At 41.6% G+C, this 23358-nt stretch overlaps 1 protein-coding gene across 1 annotated transcript in view; it reads left to right on the top strand.

Moving 5' to 3' along the window:
* Positions 1-23358, top strand: part of LOC144043858 (myosin-7-like) — a 100527-nt gene that overhangs the window by 27406 nt on the left and 49763 nt on the right. The window contains exons 11-15 of the mRNA XM_077557937.1: positions 7785-7903; positions 7978-8127; positions 9314-9484; positions 22054-22233; positions 22315-22447. Of these exons, the coding sequence (XP_077414063.1) occupies positions 7785-7903; positions 7978-8127; positions 9314-9484; positions 22054-22233; positions 22315-22447 (753 nt within the window). The remainder of the gene's footprint in view (positions 1-7784; positions 7904-7977; positions 8128-9313; positions 9485-22053; positions 22234-22314; positions 22448-23358) is intronic.

The following is a 23358-nucleotide window of genomic DNA, read 5'->3' as shown; positions in this document are numbered from 1 at the left end:
AACAAATTCGACTTACTGCCGTCAATGCGGACCAGGCTCTGACATCGGTCGTACAGGGACCGAATAGCCCGTATCAGGGGGCTCGGTAACCCATACTCCCGAAGCACCCCCCACAGAACTCCCCGAGGGACAAGGTCAAACGCCTTCTCCAAGTCCACAAAGCACATGTGGACTGGTTGGGCGAATTCCCACGCACCCTTGAGGACCCTGCTGAGGGTGTAGAGCTGGTCCACTGTTCCACGGCCGGGACGAAAACCACACTGCTCCTCCTGGATCCGAGATTCGACCTCCCGACGGACCCTCCTCTCCAGCACCCCTGAATAGACCTTACCTGGGAGGCTGAGGAGTGTGATCCCTCTAAAGTTGGAACACACCCTCCGGTCCCCCTTCTTAAAAAGGGGAACCACCACCCCGGTCTGCCAATCCAGAGGCACCGTCCCCGATGTCCACGCGATGCTGCAGAGACGTGTCAACCACGACAGCCCCACAACATCCAGAGCCTTTAGGAACTCCGGGCGGATCTCATCCACCCCCGAGGCCCTGCCACCGAGAAGCTTTCCAACCACCTCGGCGACTTCGACCCCAGAAATAGGGGAGCCTACCTCAGAGTCCCCAGACCCTGCTTCCTCAAAGGAAGGCGTGTTGGTGGAATTGAGGAGGTCTTCGAAGTACTCTCCCCACCGGTTCACGACGTCCCGAGTCGAGGTCAACAGCACTCCGTCTCCACTATACACAGTGTTAACGGTGCACTGCTTTCCTCTCCTGAGACGCCGGATGGTGGACCAGAATTTCCTCGAAGCCGTCCGGAAGTCGTTTTCCATGGCCTCACCGAACTCCTCCCATGTCCGAGTTTTTGCCTCAGCGACCGCCAAAGCCGCATTCCGATTGGCCAGCCGGTACCCGTCAGCAGCCTCCGGAGTCCCACAGGCCAAAAAGGCCCGATAGGACTCCTTCTTCAGCTTGACGGCATCCCTTACCGCTGGTGTCCACCAGCGGGTTCGAGGATTGCCGCCACGACAGGCACCAACCACCTTACGGCCACAGCTCCGATCGGCCGCCTCAACAATTGAAGCGCGGAACATGGTCCACTCGGACTCAATGTCCCCCGCCTGCCCCGGGACAATGGAGAAGCTCTGCCGGAGATGGGCGCTGAAACTCTTTCTGACAGGGGATTCTGCCAGACGTTCCCAGCAGACCCTCACAGTACGTTTGGGCCTGCCTGGTCGGACCGGCATCTTACCCCGCCATCGGAGCCAACACACCACCAGGTGGTGATCAGTTGACAGCTCCGCCCCTCTCTTAACCCGAGTGTCCAACACATACGGCCGCAAGTCCGATGACACGACTACAAAGTCGATCATCGAACTACGGCCTAGGGTGTCCTGGTGCCAGGTGCACATATGGACACTCTTGTGTTTGAACATGGTGTTCGTTATGGACAGTCCGTGGCGAGCACAGAAGTCCAATAACAAAACACCACTCGGGTTTCGATCGGGGGGGCCATTCCTCCCAATCACGCCCCTCCAGGTCTCACTGTCATTACCCACGTGAGCGTTAAAGTCCCCCAGTAGAACGAGGGAGTCCCCAGGGAGTGCGCTCTCCAGCACACCATCCAAGGACTCCAGAAAGGGTGGGTACTCTGAGCTGCTGTTCGGTGCATAAGCACAAACAACAGTCATGACCCGTCCCCCCACCCGAAGGCGGAGGGAGGCTACCATCTCATTCACCGGGGTAAACCCCAACGTACAGGCGGCTAGCTGGGGGGCAATGAGTATGCCCACACCTGCTCTGCGCCTCTCACCGTGGGCAACTCCAGAGTGGAAGAGGGTCCAGCCCCTCTCGAGAGGATTGGTACCAGAACCCAAGCCGTGTGTGGAGGTGAGTCCGACTATATCTAGTCGGAACTTCTCAGCCTCGCACACCAGCTCGAGCTCCTTCCCTGTCAGAGAGGTGACATTCCATGTCCCCAGAGCTAGCTTCAGTAGCCGGGGGTCAGACCGCCAAGGCCCCCGCCTTTGGCTGCCACCCAACTCACTGCGCACCGACCCCTTTGGCCCCTTCCACCGGTGGTGAGCCCATGGGAAGGGGGACCCATGTTGCCTTTTCGGGCTGTGCCTGGCCGGTCCCCATGGGTATAGGCCCGGCCACCAGACGCTCGCCTTCGAGCCCCACCTCCAGGCCTAGCTCCAGAGGGGGGCCCCGGTGACCGGGCAAGGGAAACGAAGGTCCAAGGTTTGTGTTCGTCATTGGGGTCGTTTGAGCCATGCTTTGTCTGGTCCCTCACCTAGGACCTGTTTGCCTTGGGTAGCTCCCAGGCTCATTGGGACACGCAAACCCCTCCACCACGATAAGGTGATGACTCACGGAGGGGTGTAAACATTTTACATACTGTACAAAATAAATTACTTCAGAGTTTCACATAAAGCAGAAAGTGAACACCAAGTGGATGTATACAGAGCCACGTGCACGTTTGTCACACACACATGCTGTTGAATGGCAACGGTGGTTGCTAACAAGTGTTTCATTAAATTTGACGTGTTACCTCCCCCTTGCATGCAAAGGTTTTACTACACCTGTTGCATGTTGCACTCCCAAAGCCATCCTTCTGCGATGAAAATTGAATCCAAACATTCGACCATTTTGTACTTGAAGTCATTTTCCTGCGTACTCGCACACACACAGAAAGAGGCGTTTCATGTTGAGAACCCCCCCAAAAACCTAGCTATCAGTGCGGTATCGGCATCGGCCGATACTTTTTTGCAAGTTCACCCACTTAAAAAATATGGAGGGGTCTGAAATTTTCCTCATAGGTCATAGTCACAATCTAAAATAAAAAATCTGAAAATCACATTGTATGATTTTTAAAGAATTTATTTGTATGGTAGTGCTGAAAATAAGTATTTCAACATGTGAGAAAATAAAGGTTATTATATATTTAGTACAGAAGCCTTTGTTTACAATTACAGAGGTCAAATCTTTCTTTACCAGGTTTGTACACAATGCAGGAGGAATTTTGGCCCACTCAGTTTCAGCTCCCTCCAAAGATTTTCCTTTGATTTTAGGTCTAGAGACTGGCTATAGGACACTTCAAAACCTTGATTTGCTTCTTACGGAGCCACTTCTTGTTTATACTGGCTGTGTGCTTTGGTTCATTGTCATTTTGGAAGACCCAACCACGACTCATCTTCAATGCTCCACTGAGGGAAGGGAGGTTGTTGACCGAAATACATTTATCTCTCACGTTTATCTTCTCCTTGATACAGCGCAGTCATCCTGTCCCCTCTGCAGAAAAGCAACCCCAAAGCATGACGCTTCTACCTCCATGCTTCACAGTAGGGATGGTGTTCTGGAAATGGTATTTGTCCTCTTTCTTCCTCCAAACATGGCAAGTGGAGTTAAGACCAAAAAATTGTATTATGGTCTCATTTGACCGCATTACTTTCTCTAATGATTCCTCTGGATCATCTAGAGGCTCTTTGCCAAACTTCAAACGAGCCAGGATATGTGCTGACTTAAGCAGGGGAACCTTGCGTGCAATGTAAGATTTTATACCATGACGTCTTAGTGTATTAGCCAAAGATGGGAAAAGTACTGACATTCTGTACTTGAGTAAAAGTACAATTACTGCATAAAAAAAATGACTTTGGTAAAAGTACTCATTCACATAATTACTCAAGTAAAAGTAAAAAAGTACAGGCTCTAAAATGTACTTCACAAGTAAAAGTAAAAAGTACTTTTACCGGATGTTTCCTCCTCGTGTCATATAATTTGAGGACCATTAAACTTAAAAGATCATCACTTAACAAACCCTTAAAACTGACAAAATCGCCTCATGCAACTTTTTTTAAACTCCTCTAAATGGTGCCCTTGGTTTAAAGATGCAGTGGAAATTAAGTTTCCACTGCATCAACCAAGAATGCCATTTAGAGGAGTTAAAAATATGTGTTGCTTTGTGAAATCTAAATGGAACCAAGCTGGTCTATTACGCTAATATAGCATTTATTGCTAGACTAATGTCATTAACCCACTGATCTCAATATATGACTGGATAGCCGATAGGTCAAGACTTTTGAAGCCGCTAGGCCGCCATATTGCTTCTCCCAAGAAACATTTCTCGGCTTACGATCCTATACATTTACAGTATCAAAGTTGGAGAACATTTGAGACAGTACTTAGTAGAAACAGCATGATTTATGATGTTGATTTATTTGTTAAACATAAACAAGAGGACTTCAGACATTTACAACTTGCCTTAAATACATGTATAAATGATATGCTTAATGATGTTTAAAGGCGGAAACTTTTTTTTTTTTTAAATTAAAGAATTATGACTGTAATTCAACAAAAGATGTCTCTGCCAAATCTAACATTGGGGTTTAAGGAACTGAGGGCTAAAATAAAAAGGGGGTCTTCAAAGCAGCACATACCGTCCACTTGTTCACTTATTTATTTATTTTTTACTTGTTATAAAATAGTGACCACCGCACCACAACCCCAAAACCCCCACCCCCCCACCCCCATACTCGGCCCTACATTAACTGCCTACAAGCTGTATTTGTCTAATCTGTACGTATACCGTATAATTTATACAGTTGTCGGCTCGGGCTATCGGCTATCCAGTCATATATTCAGATCAGTGCATTAACCAGGGCCAAACTAACGAAAGGGTAATGATTATTTAGCTTTACTGTACCATACCTCGATAAGTTGTTTCAGATTGGACGGGGAATTCTTGCAGGCGGCTAGCTTGTGGTCTTTAAATTAGAACACAATGCGTTCGCCATGAATTGTTCTTCAAGCCGACCAAGGTGAACATTTCCCGTGTAAGGCCATGGGTGGGCGGACTGGGTAGCCAGCCGACTCGCTAGCTCCTTTTGAGTCGAGTCCATAATGTTTGACAGTTTCAATCTCGTTTCAATTTCGACATTTTCCATCGCATCATCTCTTAGGTTGAGATAGAGCCTATAACAAGCGGGGATGTCTGGGACCGTGTGTAACGCTTCATATGATTGGCCAAGCCAGAAACATTGACTGGAGTTTTTGCGCTCCTCTTTTTAATTGTCGTGCATGTAAAACAAATAAAAAACGAGCAACGACCCTCTGTTTTGAAAATGTATGGAATAAAAAGTACAGATACTGTTTTAATGTAACGGATAAAAATAAAAAGTATTCTAAAAAATAAATACCCACTGAATTACAAAGTACTGGAAAAATACTCAAGTATAGTAACAAAGTATTTGTACTTAGTTACTTCCCATCTCTGGTATTTGGAAGAGTAACCTTTGAATCAATGGTCTCAGTTCCCCTATCAGGTCATTGAGCAGCTGCTCCTGTTTAGTTCTGGGCTGATTCCTCGCCTTTCTTAGCATCACTGATACCCTACAAATGTTTATCTTTTTTCACCAAGCTGCTTGGCAATTGCCCCAAAGCCCATTTCACCCTTGTCTACCATTTTGTCACTGGTGTCTTTTGACAGCTCTTTGGTTTTACCCATGGTAGCCGTCTGACCGATTGTAAGGTGCACATGTGATTTTATGCACCTAACAATCTCAAAAAAGTGCTGCTAAATTAGATTAATAAGTAGATCGGAGGTGGACTTTTTGAAGACACAGTAACAGGTCTTTAAGGGCCAGAATTTTTGCTGATTGGCACATGTTCAAATACTTATTTCCAGCACTAACATATGAATACATTCTTTATAATTCATGCAATATGATTTCATGAGTTTTTATTTTTGATTGTGTCTCTCACAGTGGACATACACCGATGAGGAAAATTTAAGACCCCTTCATAATTTCTAAGTGGGTTATTTCTGGAGTTAATCTAGACTAAAATGCATCATTTGAATTGAGAAGAAAGCGACTGCCATGACTGAACTGGGTAAAAGGAGACTGGCTGCCATGACTGGTCTGAGCGAGAGGGGGCTGGCTGCCATGACTGAACTGAGCGCGAGGGGGCTGGCTTGACTGTAACCAAAGATTGGCTTGACTGAGACCAGGGGCTAGCTTGACTGTGATCGGGGCTGGCATGAGCATGGGCAACTAGGCAGCACTTGGGAAGCTTGGCGGAACTTTGTAGAACATGGAGACAGGAAGGAGACGTGGACAACTTTGTAGAATAGGAGACTTGAAGGAAACGAGAATGACTGGACGGTGCCAAGGGTGATGTGCCAAAGAATATTTAACTACGACGTGGACTACTGTACTGAGACGAAGATGACAAACGGTGACGTGGACGACTGGACTTAGATAAAGGGTGACTTACTATGACAAGGCTTGACTGGGGACGAAAAACAAGCGCAAGGCTTCCAAAACGTAGCTCTGACATCAACATCTGACATAAACAATGATCCCACACTGACTGGACAAAGACAACAGACTAAGGCCCCGTCCACACGAAAGCCAGTTTCAATGTATCCTCACAAGTTTCTTACGGCGCGGTTTCGGAGCTTGAAACCGTTCACTTTTGAAACCGGGCTACAGAGTGGAAAGATTTCAAAACGCGCCCCGTACGCATCCGTCTGGACACTATACGCAGGATAATCCTCCAGTGATGACGTAATGGTCGCTGCTCGATGACGACGCGTTGTCGCAGATTGATGACGTATGTGCCAATTCTCGCGTTACTGCGTGCGAACCGACAGTCAGTCAACAACAATGGCGGATAGCCGTGTCGTAGTCGTTTTGCGCAGCCTTAGCTTGCTTATGCAGCAAAATATTTTGCTTCTTTATTCCCTCGTTCAACAAGCGGTGTTGTACTTGAATCACCCGCCATTGTCACTTCTTCTGTGTTTGTCTTTTTCATGTTGTTTTCGATACACGCAAAGCCATGTTTGTTCTGTAGATTGCAATAAAGTTATTTAAAAAAAAAAGTGTTCATCTTCTTCGCTGATGCTTCTTCTACGCTTTCCGTTAACTCTCTGTGGCTGCGCTACAGCGCCATTCCAGACTTGGCATATACATTACAGCCGTTAAGCATCCTCAGCATCTTGTTTTGAACACATGCAAGTCTTGAAAATGCTTCTGTGTGTACGAGATTTGTTTGAGGAACGAAGCCGGCTTTGCTTCCATCTGGACGGGGCCTAAATACACCAACACTAATAAAAAACATCTAGGAAACACAATAGGGTGAGGGCACTGATTGGTCAAACACAATGGGAAGGGGAAAGACACACAGGTGGACGTAATCAGACATAACGAGACATGGGAAACACATTGGAACACAAGACAAACGCAACAAACCCACCCCCCCACCCCCCAAAAAAAAAACTCTACAAAACTGAAACACGACATTTCTGATGTTTGCCACAGAATAAACTGCATGAAAATTGCTTAAAATTTCAGCAAGTTGTGATACATATTTTTTTTTCTTATGGCGCTCATGCCCTAAGTCTCAATAGAAATAAAGGAGGTTCCCGTGAGTCATTTGAAAGCTTCCTTCAAGTTTCCTTCCGGGTTTAGAAAAGCAGACGAAAATATCACAATTTTTTCCCCTTAAAAAAACAAAAACAAAAGAAAGTCTTTTTAATTTTTGTTTTGTTCTGTTTTGGAAAAAATGAATGAACAAATGCTAAACAAATCTTTAATCATTTTAAACATTAGATATTCAATTTTCATATATTTTATTTTTTGGGAAGGGATTACTAGTTTTGGACAGAAGTCAAAGACACATTTTGGCAAGTTTTCGTGGGCGATCTATGATCTTTGAAATTTCCGATTAACTTTTTAGTAACTTTTTTAACGAGATCTGATGCTCGCTACAATGTTGCTAACCCGTCCGTGCAGGTGTGGACAAGGCGGCCTACTTAATGGGTATCAATTCTGCTGACCTGCTTAAGGGCCTCCTGAATCCTCGAGTCAAAGTAGGCAATGAGTTCATCGTAAAAGGACAGACAGTGGAGCAGGTAACTTTCTCAGTTGCTGTGAGTGCATGCATAAGCATCCCATGTATGTCATGTGAACTGGTGGCTATGTGCAGGTGTACTTTGCAGTGGCGGCTCTGGCCAAGGCTACGTACGACCGCATGTTCAAGTGGCTGGTGACCCGCATCAATGTGTCCTTGTACACGGCAATACCTCGGCAATACTTCATTGGCGTGCTGGACATTGCCGGCTTTGAGATTTTTGAGGTACACAAGACATGTGATATTGTATGCTGTTGGAGGTGGTCACTAGAGGATGACACATAAGTGGATTTTGGCTCCCACTCCCGTTCCAATTGCGAGTGAGTGTTTAAAACAAATAGTCCATCTTTCTCCAGCTCCCACAGAGATTTATCTGTCGCAGTCGTGAGCCAAAATGTTTACAGAATCCCACTTCCATTTCTTTGTAATAGTATCAATAATAATGCATTATATTTATAGGCGCCTTCCTCGACACTCAAGGATCCTTGGGGCACACCTGAGGTAACAGAGGAGGGGGCAGATTTAAAGGACTTGAGTTGAATTAATTGAGTGCGGCAAAAGAGGTAGAATGGGTGTGTGGGTAATGCCAATGGAACATAGTCTGTTGAGGAAGATGGTGTGACTGATTGTGCTGAAGGTCGCACTCAGGTCGAGGAGGATGAGGATAGTGAGAATTCCAGAATCAGCTGCCATGAGGAGGTCATCTGTGATTTTGATGAGGGCTGTTTCAGTGCTATAAAGTGGGTGGAAACCAGACTGGAACTGTTCATACAGATGGTTTTAGGATAGGTGAGAATGGAGTAGAGCAGCAACTGATTTTTCAAGGATTTTGGATATGAAGGGGAGGTTGGAGATAGGACGGAAGTTCTTGGAAGCTGTATTTATTATGTGAGATTTAATTAATCAGTAAACATGATTTTGTTTCTCATACCAGGTGATTCAACCAGATTGTGCCCACTCTTTAATAAGATCCATAGAACAATCCAATCCTATTATCTTTCCCTTTCAATTACCTATCATGACATGGTAAATATATATATATCAGATTTTAAAATCTGCATGTTTGCTATATTGCGTCCAGGGGGGAAAGGATTGTTTTCCTCAAATGCAAAAACCCCAATTGGACACAATGCTAGCTGTATCTATGCAAAGTTGAACTTGATGCTTAGGAGAAATGACCAAATATAAATTTGATATTAGTTGAAATAAGATAAAATATCAAATCATGGTTTCTAGTCCTGTCCACTCCCATTGTCATAGTTTCTGATTTCCATCTGCTTACATTTATGCTAAACCTTGGGATTAATGGTGAAATTTACTTCCATCCGGTGGAATCCAGCAGGACCAATTTGACCTGTGAGAATCTCGAAAAAAATGTCAGCCTCACTCACTTTTTTTGTTTCTTCTACAGTTGAATAGTTTTGAGCAGCTGTGCATCAACTTTACCAATGAGAAGTTGCAGCAGTACTTCAACCACCACATGTTCATCCTGGAGCAGGAGGAGTACAAAATAGAGGGCATCGAGTGGACATTTATTGACTTTGGTCTGGACCTGCAACCCTGCATCGACCTCATTGAGAAGGTGTTTTTACCTAACCATGTCTTGTTTTTGTTCGTACTTCTGGACCTCATTCACCGTGTCTTAATTTTGTGTCCTAACTAAGCTTTACACTATCAGGATTTTTGGGGCCGATCAAAATCATGGATCAACGAGTTTGTTTGATCTTTATTTTGGGGGGGCAATTGGCTTCGCGCATTCAGGATTTTTGGGGTCAATCAGCAAGTTTGGAAAAAAATGATACCAATTCAAACTGTGGCGTGTTCACACTAAAGGGACGATACAAGCTGACTTCAGCTTCAGAATATGCACGAGAGGGTGCCGTGGGCCTCGTAGTATGTCCTGAAATTTTATTCGAGCGTTTATGGTTGATGGAGATTCGCGGGAGTTATGAAATAAATGAAGCAATTGAAGCGGCGCAGGAGGAATTCGAATCAGGGTAACGAGTTGACAGTAACATATTGTTCAGAAATATGTTTGTAGATAATGAGGATGTTGTAAATTTTGACGGCTTTGTAACGGAATGGACGACAAATTATTACCACTCGATTCCCTGAGGTTATTGCAACTGCGCTTCAGTGTTGAAGGTAAATATATTTGGAGATAGATACACAGATACAACATTTGTTTGGTGATTTAAAACTATATATATTGATGGTCTATAATAATAAACTTAGGTGTGTGTGAATTACACAGGTGTAAGCTCTGAAAAGCTTTTGGAATTATGCTTCTATCTGCTTCAGGAGCTGAGATATCAATTATTTTTAATATTGTTGAATTTCCAGGAAAACTTCAGGTTTTTAGGGGTAACTCAAAAGTCACCCTTAGGTTTTAGAGGCATGTTTTGCCAGGCGTTTTAGGCCCGAATGGGTTAAACAACTTGTATATTTACTCTACAGTCTAACCCCTGCCATAGCGCAAATCCATGTCTAACTAACACCCATTGTATAGAGATCCGGACGTTGACGTCTCGCGTCTTTTGGCAGCATAAAAAACGTGTTTGCCACATTGAGTAAACAGCAAACGGCACAATGATAACAATGATAGACAGCTGTTGTGGACCAGCTGCCACAATGAGAAGAGGCAGAAAAAGGATTGAGCATTTTCCAGGCTACCAAAAGAGGAATCAATGCATAGGCAATGGAGCACAGCTGCCATAAAAAAGAAACAAGATGGAGGATTTGGGATCCTCTCATTGCTTGTGTAGAAATCACCTCATATCAGTTGAGTCAATTACTGAATCTGTTAGTCATATAGGTGTAGCTCGATTGTATAGTTATCAAATTAAGGCAAAAGACGTGATCAGGCACATGGTGGCTGAATCAGCAGATGCTGAACTGTTGCCACACGCAAAATGTTGGGGAAATAATCTGTTTCGTTTCTTTGTGCTGTTACGGTTTAATATATATTACACAGTTGAATTTAATAACTGACAACCACCATAAAGAAGACTTTTTACGGCATAAATGACGGCGGCCGCGGCCCAATTAGCAGCTGCTAAGTTGCTAACATACCTAAATAACACTGCAAGACTTGCGTGAAACTGCTAACTTTGGGGGCATTTTGACAACACATAAAGGGGAAATAAATCTGGATTATGCAAATTTGTAAAGCCTTTGTATGATCAGATTTGAAAGCACTCAGCGGTGTAAGAGAGAAGGTACTAATTCCACATAGCAGGCGTCGCCGAGTTGAAAAAAAAAAGCACTCCTGACACTTCATCAGCAATGGTAATATCATCCAACCTGCCCACCTCGCGCATGTATGTCATGTCTTTTTCATCAAAGTGACTGTCAATGCTCTTTGGCGGAAAGTGAAGGTGTTATTTGATCACTATATTAAGTGTAATCTTTGCGTGTTCAAAATAATTGGATAAGAGATCTGATGAAGAAGCCTTCTTTGCAAAGAGAATTTATTTTAGGAGCTCCTAAAAGACACAAGATTTAATGCTTACATTCTAATGTGATGTTAAGCCTCGAGTGTGTCAATATGAAAACACACAGTCGTTTTATAGATGAAAAAAGCATTCTCCTCCTCTGAGGCTGGACAAAGGGTTAGTAATTATAATAGACGGACAAGTGATTTACTGACATGTTTACTCCAGTTCTCCGTCCAAAGCCGGAAATATATGATTAGACAGGTAATGCCATGCGACCTAGACTCCCTCAGACCCACAGTGTTATCTCCATGAGAACTTGAGAACTTGACTCCCATGTACATTCCTATCTCACCAGCTGCAGGGAGTGAAAACGTTGCAATATACTTCACAACAACATCATCACAGTTATATTCATTACAATACACAGTTATATTCCAATATATGTTTATAAGTAAATTCATAAACAGTAAAAATATGAATAGAAAATGTTAAATGTCTTCAGTCCCTCAATGAACAAATATATTTGTTCAAATAAGACATTAGATCCCTTAAAAATAGTCTAGAGAAAAATTCCAGCCGGATCTTCATCTGATGTCGCCACCGCGGTCATAGCTTTAGAAGTTACAGATTCTACCATCATATAAGACGACTTGTTTTGTACATCTTGTTTTTCAATGGCTGTGGCAATAAGCCGCGTGCACAACAATCTCAAACAAGGAATGCAGCAACAACCGCAGGTTGTCAAAAAAGCTGCAAATACGGATACGGAAATTAAAATTGATGAAACCAAATTTTTATATCTTCCAAAAGCATCCATCCAGTTATCCCAAATTGACGTATCGATACCGGACTGCTCTTTTATTTTTTTTTATTAAGTGTTCGGAGTCCCTCAATGGCATTGGTTAAACTTCCATCCGGTGCAGTGTTATTAGGAATAAAAGTACAACATTGTTCTCCGAACATTGAACAAACACCACCCCTTTCTGCAAGTAACATATCAAGGGCTATTCGATTCTGATTTAGTCATTTTAGGTTGTTCTGTCTTACTCATAGTTTTATCAATTAAAATTGGAAAATAGGGATCAGTTCCAGAGAACCATGCCCACAGCATTAGGCCATAACAAAAGGTGTTATTTATGGTTACATTAGGTGGCCGGATATTACCATCAGGAAGAACAAAAGTTAATTCGAATTGATTTCCCATTCTACTCAATGTTACTCTCTTGCTAAAGTAAACTGCCTCCCCACTGGAACCTGACGGCCAGTATCGGCCACTTTGGGTGGTAATGAAAGTGCTCCAGTCTAGTCGTAAAACACTACCTGTCAAATACCACCAGTACTTGAGCCAAAGGCCCCCCTTCGTCGGCCCCCCCACTACTAAATCCCTTCAAAGATTTAATGGGGAGTTTGACAGATGTGTTTGTGTTAGAAGCAACGGTCAGGACAATTGAGTTATTATACGCCTAGTTCATTATCCACGGGATTTGTGTGGAAATAACATTTCTTTTATCACGGTGTGTTGTATTCAAACTCACGTCAAGGGGTTTCATGAAAAACCAAAATGGCACAACAATTAACAAGAGAAAAATCGTCACAATGCAGCAATTAGTAGCAAAGTTCTTCATCGAAGCCATCTTGAGAAGAAGTTCTTTTGTCGAAGGAGAAGGATGTTTGTCAGTCGTTGGTTGTTGTTTTTTTTTTTAGAGGCATTGTCAGCCTTTTTCCGAACCCTGGCTCACTGCCAGAGATCGCAGGAAAGGTCACGGGACTTCATTCCCAGTGTGACTCTATCCTTGTGGATTGATGAAAAGGGGCATGTGACTCAAATCACCATTGAGTGATTTCCCCCTTTCAAACAGCAGATTGACACTTGATCAGCTTTGCCCATGGAAAAGGCACTCCAGTGAATCTCCTCTCAGGACCTCCTCCGCGTGCAGCTTCCCCCCCTTGGACTGCTTGTCAGGTAGACACTGGAAACGGTGTGGTTTTGGATCCGTCAGATGGCTCCAACTGGTGTGGGCGTAGATCATCAGATGGTTGCCCTTGGTGGCAGCGTTGAACCAGAAACAGCCGGCCTTGTAGATGAGAGATGATACCAAGTATCCCCTTTTCGATACAAGCGCACCGCACAGGATGTACGCTCCTTGACCTTAAATGGACCTAACCAACGAGGACAAGACCATTTCCGTTTAGTTACTTTCAACCACACATATTCACAATCATTTATTTTTGAAGGAACTTCTGGTTGGTTATCTGTTAGCTTAGAGAATGTAGACACTATCTCTTTAATTACTGGGGGCCTCTCAACGAGTGACTCTCCCAGCGGAACATTGGGGGCGGGAAACGGCCTGTTTTTATGACCCTCAAAAGGAGTCCAGCCTTTTTATATCATATGAAGTTTTTGTTTTTTCAAATGGGTTTGTCTAATCCAATATTCCTAAGAAGCCCTTATGATAGTAGATAATGATTAATCAAATATTTTACCATGATATTTACTGTTTAAGATTTAGCATAAATGTGCTTTTTATCATACATCAAATTTCTGTATTTTTTTTACGCTGGTTTTTATTATAGCAGTGTAAATTATTTAAAAAAACATCATCTTAACCCAAAACTGTTCATGTCCGGCCGGGCCATAAACAGTCTGAGAAGAGATTTATATATATTTATACCTTTAATAAACACTGCAGTCCTGCAGTTCATTTTTACAACTTGTCTCATAAAATAATGTCCACCAGGTGTCCCAATGTTCCTTCCACACCTAAATGGCAAATTCCATGGGCTCTAGAAATTATACTTTTCAATTGTTTCTGAAATTGAATATACTTACCTTATTTTCACCATGAGTTGTCTTTGCCAGCACTTATTTTTCCTCCCATGGTCAAAATCCGAACACCTCAATTCTCCACCTGTGAATTCATTCACTCACATACTATAGAAGTATCACCTCATTCAGACTAACTTATAGTCCTATATTGATTTAATTCAAAGAGGAAAAAACAAAAACAAAACAGACACCTTGTGTCCTGTTGATAAGAAAAAACAAATTGGGGCAATTTGGCCAACACCAAGACTACAGAAGCAGATCCTGCTTAGCTTGCAACAACAATTCATAAAAACAAAACCTTGAGGCGCAAATTTGAATCCTGTCCAGGCAACCCAGAGTGAGGAAAAAAACAAACTAACTGTAAAGTAAGATAAAAGATCAGAATATCTACTTCAAATAAACCAAAAAGTAATCTTAAAATGCTAATTATCCTCCCCTTTTCTACAGAGTAGCGGGGCTTGTAAAACACAGTAGGCAACTTTGCAGATCATGACCCAATTAAAAAATCACAGTGCTGCGACCTTAATCAAAAATTAAAAATTTAACCAGCAAATTCGCCGTAAGTGTTCCACATCTGAGTCCAATCCAGAAGCTTAATTTAAAAGGAAAATGGGCAAAAAATTAGAAGACCAAATTCAACAAGTATCAAACAACGGAAAATATAGTATTAAAGATTAGAATAAATTTTATACTACCCTAATTCACATAAGCCGTTCTCAATTTCCGAAACTGCGTTGCTATAGATTACATCTCCTTTTCCGACACAGTACAGAGTGCAAACTGTACTCAAACAGACCAAAATATGACTCAAGGGGCCAATCTCAGATGACTCGAACTTTGAGTCCACAACTAGAGTTCATATTCCTTCCTGTCCTTGTAGATAGCAGTTTATGCAGGGCAAAGTTCAAAGCAGGCCTTAGCTGTCACTGGAGACCCCTGACAGTTTCATCAGGACGGCTGTGATGAGAGTTTGAGATGTCTGCTCAAAGAGTTGATGGACATTTTGCTCAGATAAATCATAAGAGTCATTGAACAGTCACAGGGCGAGTGGATTTACAGTATACCATCCTTTTCGCAGTCTGTGTGATCACTTCCCCCCCGAAAGTGACCATTGTTCAGTTCGCCGTTCACTCTGTGCACCAAGCAGAGCAGTAGCATTCCCAACAGCCAGGTTATTCCAGCACGTTGGAGACACCCAAGAACAACACCTCTCGTCAAAGACTGAACCTGCCTGAAACACTTATACACTCGGAACAGACAGAGGGAGATGAGATCATAGCAAGAGATTTATATGCTTGTTATAATTCAAAAATAATAATTTTCTCAAAAAATATGTATTTTGTAGTTTCATCTAAATGTGTTTATTTATACATTATAGCAAGTAGTAGTACTATATTTACGCATATGTCTACCATAGACTTCTTCTTCATTATATGTTACCTCAAATTATGCTTAAAATGTGACAACTCCCAGTCGGCACCCTCATGGGAAGTTCTCAAGTGTCAGGACTGACACACAAAATGGCCGACTTCAAATTCTGGAAAGGGACTCAGAGACAGAACAAAGGTTAAATCATTTTCACACCTACGAATGAGTCATGAGAGATGTAGGGGGAAAAAATCAAAAATCAAAAGTATTTTTTCAATTAAAATTTGGTTTTATTACCCATTCAACTATATTAAAATTTGGTTTTATTACTCATTCAACCATAAAAAACACAGACCTGATTTTTTTTAAAAATAATATGGAGAGTGGCCTGTAGTTAACACCTAGACCTCTATATCCTTCCGCATTCTTTTCTTACCCAAAAAAGAAAAACTCCCATTACAGGACACATTGCCCTCTGACTCCTATTTTCCACACAAATCCCCCCTCGTCCCATTTAAGACACAGGGAAGGAGCAGAAAAAAGGGGGGGAATCATATTCAAAACCTATTTTTTCCTACATTACTATACAAAAACAAACGCCATTATCACACCAGTCTTTTCTACTCAAAAACAACACCAAATATACAGTTAAAGATTTTAAAGAAAAACAAATGAAATATCCATCCACACATTTCTTATTCACAATTACAGATTCAGTTAACTCCCAAACCACCCGGATAGCCCCTTTCTTTATCTAGGTCTCATTCAATTACTCAACAATTCTCTCAACTTTTCAAACTTTTGTGGCACATACGCACACACATACCAACTAGAAAAATCCCCATTATAATCACACAATTGACCCAAGTCATTTTATAACAAAAACATTCCCTCCAAATCACACAAGTCACACATGCTCCAAACATTTCACCAACTGGGCCCAACAAACACTCACACACAACACAAACTCCTCAACTTAATTCAGTGGCGTCTCACTTGTTAAACCAATTCAAGAGGCCATAATTCTCACCGCAACGTTGCTCATTTCTCCTCCAAAAAATAAAATAACCACAGACGAACACAAACATCTCCGAAGTGCATGGACTTACTGTAAAATACACCGTTACTTCGTCGAATAATAACATCACCACGTACGTATAGCTCAAATGTCGACTTATTCGCGCACAATCCATTGCAACGTTACGGCCGCGACACAGACACGTCGCGCACATTGTAAGACAAACAACGAAAAACCGCGTGGCCACAACACACCATGGAGCTTAACAAACAAACGCGTACACTCACCAATTCATTTCTAAACCAAGACCTCTCGCTTGGTTCAAATTTTCCCCGCGAGTCATCTCTCACAGCCAACACTTCATCCAATTTATGTTCCAACTTCTAAACAGATGCGGCTGCCCGCAGCTAACTCATCCTCAGCCTTAAAAACAGATTCGCGCGGTAGCGTCTTACCAAAAACTCATCTCCTGCGCATGGTAACTCGTACGCTAGCAGAGCCGCTAGCTTAGCATCAGCCTCCTTGTTCTCAAAATCACTTAACACTGCCATCCGCGCAACTTTCACAGAGCTACCCAACGATAACATTCTAGCACAAACCAACATTTGGTCCACGACTTTATATTGTATAGATGTGTTTTTCACTGAGGTAATCAGCGTCTGGCGCTGTTTTACACAAGCAAGTTCTACAGACTTCATTAATGCAATCAGACATGTCTCAGATTTTAACGGTGGGAACCAACCTTTATCACAATTAGTGCGTATCCATTCATTTAAAAGATTTTTCATCTTCCGCCGTCGCCGTGGTGGGAGCGCGTCGGCCATGACGAGCGTTGCTGCAGTTGTCTGCTCGCTTAGCAACAAGCCCTGGCTATGGACCGGAAGTTTATGCAAATCAAACCATTCTGAGTCTCGGTCAAATATGTCGTCCATTATATGTAGTAATTTGGTCGTTTATAATATTTATAAAGTCAGTGACGTCTCACTTATGATACTACAATACAACAGATCAAAACTATTCCCATTAATCCCCCCAAAAAATTATTATATATATATATTTTTTTATTTTTTTATTTTTTATTTTTTGAAAAAGAAAAAGAAAAAACGAAACAGAAATTAAATATCTTTTTGCGCGACTTAATAAATACTTATCCGGATCTTCGCGGGCGGCTTCTTCACAGCTCTCACTTCCAATGTGAATGATACCACACGAGCGGCTTAATTCGACACAACACACACACCCCGAGGAATTATGTCCCACGGTTTTTAATAATTATCCACAGCACACACACCGTGTGAATGATACCACACGGGCGGCTTATCCTCTCCGCTCACTCCGTAAAATTATGCGGAGGGCTTATTCATACCAAAATAAAAATAAAAACATGACAGCCTATTCCACCGCGGAACAAATCTCATATGCCGTTTCCGAACAGCGGAGCGCTCCCACTTGACGTCACTTCCGTATTCAACGGGCCAACCCATGCATGGTTCAATGTCGTAGTAATTTTCAAAATCGAGGACTTTCGCGTCCCTCCGTAACAAATACGACTTTAAAAACCCCCTAACTTGTTCACAGATCTCAAATACAATTTAGCACAGACGTAATGCAGCTTTGAGTAATCCCAAACAAGCAGAATTTCTCTACGTGGATAATTTGTCTACTCACCTTGTTAATATTTGCGCATTTAGAAATTCAGTTGTTCCAAGATCATCACAGCTGTTGCAAAAACTTCTCAATTTGTCGCCGTCGGAGGTCACCATTTGAAGGTGTTATTTGATCACTATATTAAGTGTAATCTTTGCGTGTTTAAAATAATTGGATAAGAGATCTGATGAAGAAGCCTTCTTTGCAAAGAGAATTTATTTTAGGAGCTCCTAAAAGACACAAGATTTAATGCTTGCATTCTAATGTGATGTTAAGCCTTGAGTGTGTCAATATGAAAACACACAGTCGTTTTATAGATGAAAAAAGCATACTCCTCCTCTGAGGCTGGACAAAGGGTTAGTAATTATAATAGACAGACAAGTGATTTACTGACATGTTTACTCCAGTTCTCCGTCCAAAGCCGGAAATATATGATTAGACAGGTAATGCCATGCGACCTAGACTCCCTCAGACCCACAGTGTTATCTCCATGAGAACTTGAGAACTTGACTCCCATGTACATTCCTATCTCACCAGCTGCAGGGAGTGAAAAAGTTGCAATATACTTCACAACAACATCATCACAGTTATATTCATTACAATACACAGTGTTGGAATTTATTGCTATATTAATATAAACTTAAGTTAATAATCTGACTCCAATTTGTGACCTTACCAAACTACCACCCATCCAACAATAGCATGCTCGTTCTGCAATAGAAAGGTATCAGGAAGCCGGCATTTTCACACACGAGTGGATTTATTCGTAACACTCAAATCTAATACATAACAGCTGGGGTCCCGGGTCCCTATCAACACAATTCTATACGTCTCTGTCTCAAGCAGCCAACGTAGTCTCTTCCGAGTTGCCCCAGTGAATAGTTATACTACACAATATTTAAATGACACAGAAACAAAGGCATCCTGACATTATTCTATTGGCTATGTGTTTTCTGCAGTTTAACTTTAGCTTGCTTTTCATTGGCCGATCTTCATCCGCAGCGTCACTGGGTGGCTTCTCCTGTTTTGTACTTTTCCGCCCAGGTGTAAAACAAATGTGGTTTACAACCTACTCTGACCTTATCGCGGCTCTGCATCTCCCCCTGCAATTAGCATCCTTTGTTCTGCAACATTCCATTCCTAAAACTCCCACTTGCACAAACTCTTAGATTCCTTTCACAGTTATATTCCAATATATGTTTATAAGTAAATTCATAAACAGTAAAAATATGAATAGAAAATGTTAAATGTCTTCAAAAGTTGACGGATAAAAGTTTTAGCCCTCCTCGACGGAGTCTATTAACACTGCGCCGCTACTTTCCTGCCACAGGGGGGGCGTGTTCAGAGAAACGTGACATCTGGATCTCGATTGACACCCATTGGAATGCATTGGATTTAAAAAAGTAAACTATATTAACAAAAATGCTGATAAACAATAAACAGTGTTCTAAACATGTAATGTTTACATGTGTACAGCATCTCTTTCTCAGACATTAATGAGAAAAAAAAGCATGAGCATTGCTAGTCATTCAGGTGGGTTTTTTAACTTTATATACTATTGCTATCTTGGTTCAACACGTTCATACGCTTAACTTACCAGTTACGTGGCTACATATTGCTGCTGCCGAAACCGGCTGTTTTTGTCCACTATTTCTCTGCACAAGATGCTGTGTAAAGCCCTTTGGCTCCAGCAAAAATTCCCCCCTATCTAAGCAAACGATTATTGACATTCTAAGTAATCGTGTCCTGAGAATAGCTCAACTCAATGTTCGATATGATCGTAGTATCTCTCGTATCCTCGCAAAAGTTTTGTGCATGTGTTGTCTGTGTTAGTTCAAACAACACGCCTATCTGCTAGTTTAATCTGTTATTGGCTGAATGTGCGTGGCTGGAAGTTAACTACTGGCATGGCTGGAAGTTACTTACAGTGAGAGATGAAAGTTATTTGGAAGTAGAACTGCAGCTCTGAAGGGACCTCGCAGCCAGGTCCACTTTGAGGCACTTGCACGTTGGGATACTCTGGCATGAAAACGGTTCAGGGGTGAAAAAGTCGCACTGGGACCAAAATTCAAGTCAATCTGATAATATATGCGGAAGTAGTTCTTTAAAATGTGTCCTCTATAATAGGCCAATAATTAAGCGAAATTTTAAAGCAAATCCAAAATGGTTGACTTCATGTTGGGTTTTACATATTGCTTTAAGAGACTCTTTTGTAGCTCTTGGGCTGTTTCATATGCCTCACCTCCAACTTTCCGTAGAGCTAGGTTTAAGTAGAGAAGAAGTAGAGAGTAAGAAGTTTGCTTTGTTGAAAAATTTTCTGGGGCATTACTGAGCCTTTTTTTAATTTTATTTTTTAATCTCACCATGAACTATTAAAATATTGATTCAGGCCAGGCTTCATGTGTGTGAAAAATTTCAGGAGTTTTCATCCACGTTAAGGCCATGTAAGTTTTTTGGCTAACCATTCCCACGACAACAGAATTTCACAGCACGACCACTGTGGTGAAAAATAAGTTTGTTGATCTCTTCAGTCTTGTAATGCCATCAAATACAGTATGTGAATTTTGAGAAGTTAGGACAATCTGGGTCAAGTTACAGTATCTTTTATTGTCATGGTGGATCATCAGTCTTTGCAGCACTGTAATGACCACGCCCTGTGCCAAAAAGTCACCATTTTCTGAAGCATGATCAACATCTTAAGACTCTTCTGACAAATTTTCAAACCAACTAGAACCGTTCAACGGCAGATAAAAATGTTTAAAAAAATACAAATACAAAAAGAGAGAGACATTTGTTGCCACTATTTGTTGTCACAGCTATATTTATAACCAAATATTGTCATATAGATACCTTCAGGTCATGACTATTAACACACATGTGAAGTTTGGGATTTTTTGTAGTATGTACACGGAAGTTATTATTCCTCCTTTGTGGCAAAGCAAAAATTAAACGCAATATTTAATGCCCCGCGCCCGTCATATAGCATTTTTTAAAACTCAAGACTTTTTTTCCCAGATGTCGGTCTTGAGATGGTACAGCTCAAGTTTGAAATCAATCGGATTAATCATCTAAAACAGGGGTGTCAAACGCACAGCCGGCCCGTGGGCCAGATGAGGCCCGCAAGGGGGTTTAATCTGGCCCACAAGATGATCTTGTAAAGTAACAAAATGAGTAATGTTGGACCAATTAATCAACATATAAATTTGTAATTTCACAAGCAATCCTCAGATGACCAATGCAACTTTTGACCTGGATGTCATTATAAGTTAATGGTTTGGTGAAAAAATAAATAAAAACATAGACCAACGTAATTAAAAAATAAACTTGCTGATATGACACACATTCAGCTACTGGTAACACAAACACATATGACTACTTTCACAACGTCGGAAACTTCGGTTTTCTTCTATTATAATGTTTTAAGGGGAAAACAATTGGTTCTTTGGCAGATTATTTTTGTCGATGTTTGAAGAGCAATAATCGGCCGATTATAATTGGCGGCTGCTTAATCGGTCGTGCCCTAATACTAATGTCATTACTTAACATCATGTGCAAATGTAATGCCAGAAAATCATGTTAACATTGTGTCCTAATGTCAGCTCCTATTGTCATTTCCTAATGTCATGTTCAAACACCTAGTACCCTACTAACATCATGTCCTTTCACTGCGTCCTAGCATTTTGTCCTTATGTTGTATCCGAACGTCTAGTCCAGAAGTTGAACATGCTACACGTTTTTCTTTTGAGAAGAAAATATGTTGTTAGAATCACGACCACATTCTGAGGAAATCTTTTATGCTAGCCAATAAAAGCTAATCAAATGATGACTATTATTAATGTCTCCTGTTTGTGCAGCCCATGGGAATCGTGTCTATCATGGAGGAGGAGTGTATGTTCCCCAAAGCCACAGACCTCAGTTTCAAGACCAAACTGTATGACAACCATCTAGGAAAGTCGCCCAACTTCCAAAGACCACGGCTGGACAAGAAGCGCAAATATGAGGCACACTTTGAAGTTGTCCACTACGCCGGAGTGGTATGTCTCCACCTCCACTGCATGCATCCCAGGGATGGGAAGCGTCCTGTGCTAATGATGTTAATGCTGTCCTGTGTGCAGGTTCCCTACAACATCATTGGGTGGTTGGACAAGAACAGAGACCCTCTCAATGAGACTGTGGTGCTTTTGTTCCAAAAGTCCTCCAGCAAACTAATGGCTGCACTGTTTGAGAACTATATCACCTCTGAGACAGGTAGCGTGGGCCCTACTGCAAACAATCAAGCACATAATATTTGCTACTGGGACACACCGCTTAGTCAATGAATCAAGTTAATCGAGTGTTGGCAATGCCCCCTCCCCCCTAATTTTTTACTATCTGCTAGTACACCTCTCCAGAAGAGCGAATAATCCTTGTGCAGTTTCTGACAATGAGAGCACCACGCCCATATGAAATTATATATGATTTATATATGACAAGCATCATATATTTCTTACATAAATTGAGTAGAATGATCCTTATAAGGGCTGTATATATCTTATAAAATATCTGTGCAATTATGGCCCGTTTCATATAAAAAATAACCCATAAACCATATATGGGATTTTCAAACTCTTATGTGAATGTTATATACAGTATGTGCTATCTAAATGTTTTATATATATAATATAAATAACTATTTTAAAAAAATGTATATATTCATTTTATAGGAATGTATTTATTTAGTAAGTCACATACATTTTATAGGAATGTATTTATTTAGTAAGTCACATACATTTAATATCTAATTTTCTAAAAAATATTTTAGGCAATTTATATATGTTTTTAATTTGTTAGTAACACTCTTAAAAGTTGACTTCTAAAAAATATGATTACCATGACAGGGATTAGACCCAGAGTAACTTGTAAAGTGTGAGAACCTAACCACTGAGCTATCCAGCAACGTTGTAAAGACATCAACCTGTCATAAAGTTTTTCTAATACACAGACTGAGAAGAACTGTCTGCTCGGTCCATTTATTTTGTCCAGGCTTCATACTACTAATAATAACTGAAATGTTTACCCAGGGCCGGCCCTAGGTGACTTGGTGCTCTAGGCGAAAGTGTAGATTGTCGCTCCCCCAGACAACTACAAGTAATACAAATAAATAGCATAAATACAGTGCA

Source organism: Vanacampus margaritifer, chromosome 1 (genome assembly GCF_051991255.1).
Source record: "Vanacampus margaritifer isolate UIUO_Vmar chromosome 1, RoL_Vmar_1.0, whole genome shotgun sequence".
Taxonomy (NCBI): Eukaryota; Metazoa; Chordata; class Actinopteri; order Syngnathiformes; family Syngnathidae; genus Vanacampus; species Vanacampus margaritifer.
The sequence above is the reverse complement of the archived record's forward strand: the minus strand, read 5'-3'. Positions and strand labels throughout refer to the sequence as shown.